The sequence below is a fragment of the Nesoenas mayeri genome (genome assembly GCF_963082525.1).
Source record: "Nesoenas mayeri genome assembly, chromosome: 17".
Classification (NCBI taxonomy): Eukaryota; Metazoa; Chordata; class Aves; order Columbiformes; family Columbidae; genus Nesoenas; species Nesoenas mayeri.
In genome coordinates this window covers 4269293-4272537 of record NC_137565.1, presented here as the reverse complement: position 1 = coordinate 4272537, position 3245 = coordinate 4269293, and the positions used below count along the sequence as shown (strand labels likewise).

General features: G+C 45.9%; 1 protein-coding gene across 1 annotated transcript in view; it reads right to left on the bottom strand.

Moving 5' to 3' along the window:
• Positions 1-177: 177 nt before the first annotated feature.
• The window catches only part of RNF34 (ring finger protein 34), a 9186-nt gene continuing 6118 nt past the window's right edge, over positions 178-3245 (bottom strand). The window contains exons 5-6 of the mRNA XM_080355625.1: positions 3125-3239; positions 178-1731 (exon numbers count right to left, since the gene is read on the bottom strand). Of these exons, the coding sequence (XP_080211751.1) occupies positions 1544-1731; positions 3125-3239 (303 nt within the window). The 3' untranslated portion in view covers positions 178-1543. The remainder of the gene's footprint in view (positions 1732-3124; positions 3240-3245) is intronic.

Genomic DNA, 3245 nt, shown 5'->3' with positions numbered 1-3245 from the left:
TTCTACAACTAGTTTCACAGCACTTGGTCTTTGTCCTGCACCTCTAAGTTAGTGTGTTCCAATACACTTTTAGTGAGGGAATCCAGTACCCTTATCCGCTTTCCTCAAGCTGGAGGACGCTTAAACATCTCAAAGCTGAGCACCCAACAAACGAGGCGAGAGACTGAGAAAGCCCATCACAAATGTTTATTAAACTTGTGTGGCTGAAGATCAGCATGGAAATAACACAGAGGGTTTGTTCTTATCAGTTTACCCACTGAACAGAGACTCCAGGGATTAAGTACCATTAAACAGTTACTTCTAAAAAATAAAGCCATTGAGAGGTTTGCTCCCTTCTGAAAAACCACCAGCAGTGTCTCTTAAGCTGTGATTTTGAGGAGCTGTGTTTTCATGTAGAAGACGAGCAGGTGTGACAGCTATGAGAGGTGAGAGCTCCCAGGTACTACGGCCTCGGCAAAACACCTCCCTGGCTCTGGTAGGAAATTAAAGCAGAAACTGCAGCTTCATTGATCAGCCCTGCGGAAAGGAGAACCAGCCAGGTGAGCTCCTTCCTTTCTTAAACAGGAAACTTAATCAAAGGCTGCCATGGTAATGAGCTGGCCTTGGTAAGAAGTCATTGATTTAAACCTTTGCTGTCCCTTTTCCTCACTAAAGCCCTCCCGGTTTAAGGTTAGTAACACCATACATTCCACATGTTAGCAGCAAGTAGTTGCGTGACCCTGATTAGTATTCACAGTAAGATCAGGTTGGCGGCACACGGCGTACAATCATCACACGTAAGATTAGTAGTTACAATAGGCATGAGTGGATTAAGGGCCACGATATGGTTCCCCTATACCCCCTTTTAAAAAAATACTTTATTCCTAAACTAAAAAAAACACTTAGTAATTGGTATTTGGACACCACCTGGCAGAGCCCTGTGAAGTGACAGAGGTCTGTTGTTTGGTTTTTGTACATTGACAGAGAATGGCCAAGACAGCACGTGGTAATGTCAGACATTCGGAACGAAGCAATCGGCATAAAATAGATTCCTTAAGGGCTTCTGTGCAGGTACAGGTAGTGGCAGTGCTGCCTACAGTTGTATTTTATACTGTTAACACCGTTGTAGGAACAGTGTTGGAACAGTTACATTCTATAGTTACATGAAAGCTGAATATTCAACTGACATATTCATCGCTTCTAATGCACTAGACGACGTAACACGCTAATATGGTGGAGCCAAAGGTGTTTTCTGACGCCTTGTTGAGTACTGAATGCAGTAATCGGAGGTGATATTCTTCAGAAGAGAGCAAGAACTGCTGTAAACAGTCTGACTCGAACAGTCTGTGGGTTGTAAGGTCAGGCAGGCAGTGCTGTTACTGTACACACAGGCAGCGCCTCGTACTCCTCAACCCTGGGGTTCCGTATGCTATAGAAAAATGTTTCACAAACGTCCAGATCCTCATGTTCAGAATGTCGCGTTGTTGAGAAATAAAAAGCTGACGTGTCCTAATGTTCGGCCCTCCTGGAAGGGTGACTATAAAAGCCCGGTTTTGGTCTGGGTTTAGGATTTGAAGACGTGCACGGCCCGCACGACGTACTGGCGGCAGATGGGGCACTCGCTCATCCTCTTCCCGCACTTGGTGCAGGTGACCATGTGGCCGCACTCCAGCAGGACGCAGTCGATCACGGCGTCCATGCAGATCCGGCACAGGTTGTCGTCGTCGTCGTTCAGCTGCATCTTCTCACCCTCTGAAACGCAAGAGAGGGAAGGGGGGTCACATATTCAGGCCTTGGAAAGCCAGCTACGTTCTAGCCCAGGCAACCACTAAAATACACAGCCAGCCAACTGAGCGTGAGGCGGTGCTGCTCACAATGGCTTCTGTAACACACAGCTAAAAATTAATCTATGTTCCTTTGGAAAAAGCCAGGAAACAAGAACATAAAGTCCATAAATGAACACTGAGTATTTGGTTTCATTCTTTAAACTCAGAAACCACTTTCAATTCAGGATATAATAACTGTGAAATAATGTGCTGGATTAACATTCAGAGCGTGTTTGTTTTCCGTTTTCCTCAGTCTGGCAGAACATTTTCCTCAGAAGATTAAACACAATAGTCATAAAGCAGAGCAAGAAGTGGAAGCCTTAAGTAGGCCATAAAGGTGGCAGAACTGAACGAAACCTGCCAAGTTTCACTGCAAATAGACAACATCCCCTATCAAGAACCAAATGTTCCATCAGACCATGTTAATAAAAAAATGATTACGTTTAAAGCTTGATTTCAGGCAGGTTTTCAATTCCAGCCTATGACCAAACTGACGGTCTCACTTAAGCCATGTTGTGACATTCACTAACAGTCCCCCCCACCTTCACACTCCTTCCCCACCCCAATTAGCTGATTATTTCACCCCGATTACCAGTCCCTGCAGCGCATGTGCTGCCACAACCTGGCTGTGAAGTGGCCCAGGACCACTAAGTTTTTTCCAGCCCCCAGAGTCCCCTGCTCTGCCCAGCCCGACAGAGCCAGGCAGGCGCTTCCCAAGCTGAGAACAATATCAAAAAGTTGCTTCTCAGACAATACTTTGTGAACAGGATCTACTACAACTGTGCAAGACACCAACCGTTGTGTGTCACAGGGGATACAACCCGAGCTGCTGAGCTGCAGCCACAGAGCCACCTCATCGTGAAAACATGGACTGAGACCAAACCACTTGAGCCTGGACTTGTGCCACTGGAGCTTCGTAATTCTCTGCCACAGAGAGAGACCTGAACTGCGTTGGTCTGTTCACAGCCAGAGCAGCTCTCTAGTACCTTGTGAAACATAATAAAGGACATGGAGGCGCCAAGTTTCATGTTCCCTGCAGAACTGGTGCTCAGTTGTGCAATTCTACCTTCACTGTGAAAGCTGAGCTCTCGGAGCTTTGGAAAAAAGTCTCAAAAAAACCCCAGGACAATCCTGGAAAGCTTCATGTACCCACTAGAACCATGTTCAACTACTCTAGATGCGGAATTGTTAGAACCCGCTTCCCAGGTGTTCCAGCTGAGCAGACCAAGTTAGATACCAAGTCCTTTGTTGGCAGAACCAGCTGCTGGAAAGCAGAAAATAAACAGTCTTAAGAAAATGTGAATTAAATATAAACCTACGTGTCTTGTGGTTTTCCTCACTCTCTCTGTACAGTCTGCTCACTTTTTCCACAAGTTCCCATTTCTCACAGCATCCTGAGTAGTTGACAAAGTTACACGCAAGTATTTCCTTCAGCTGCCG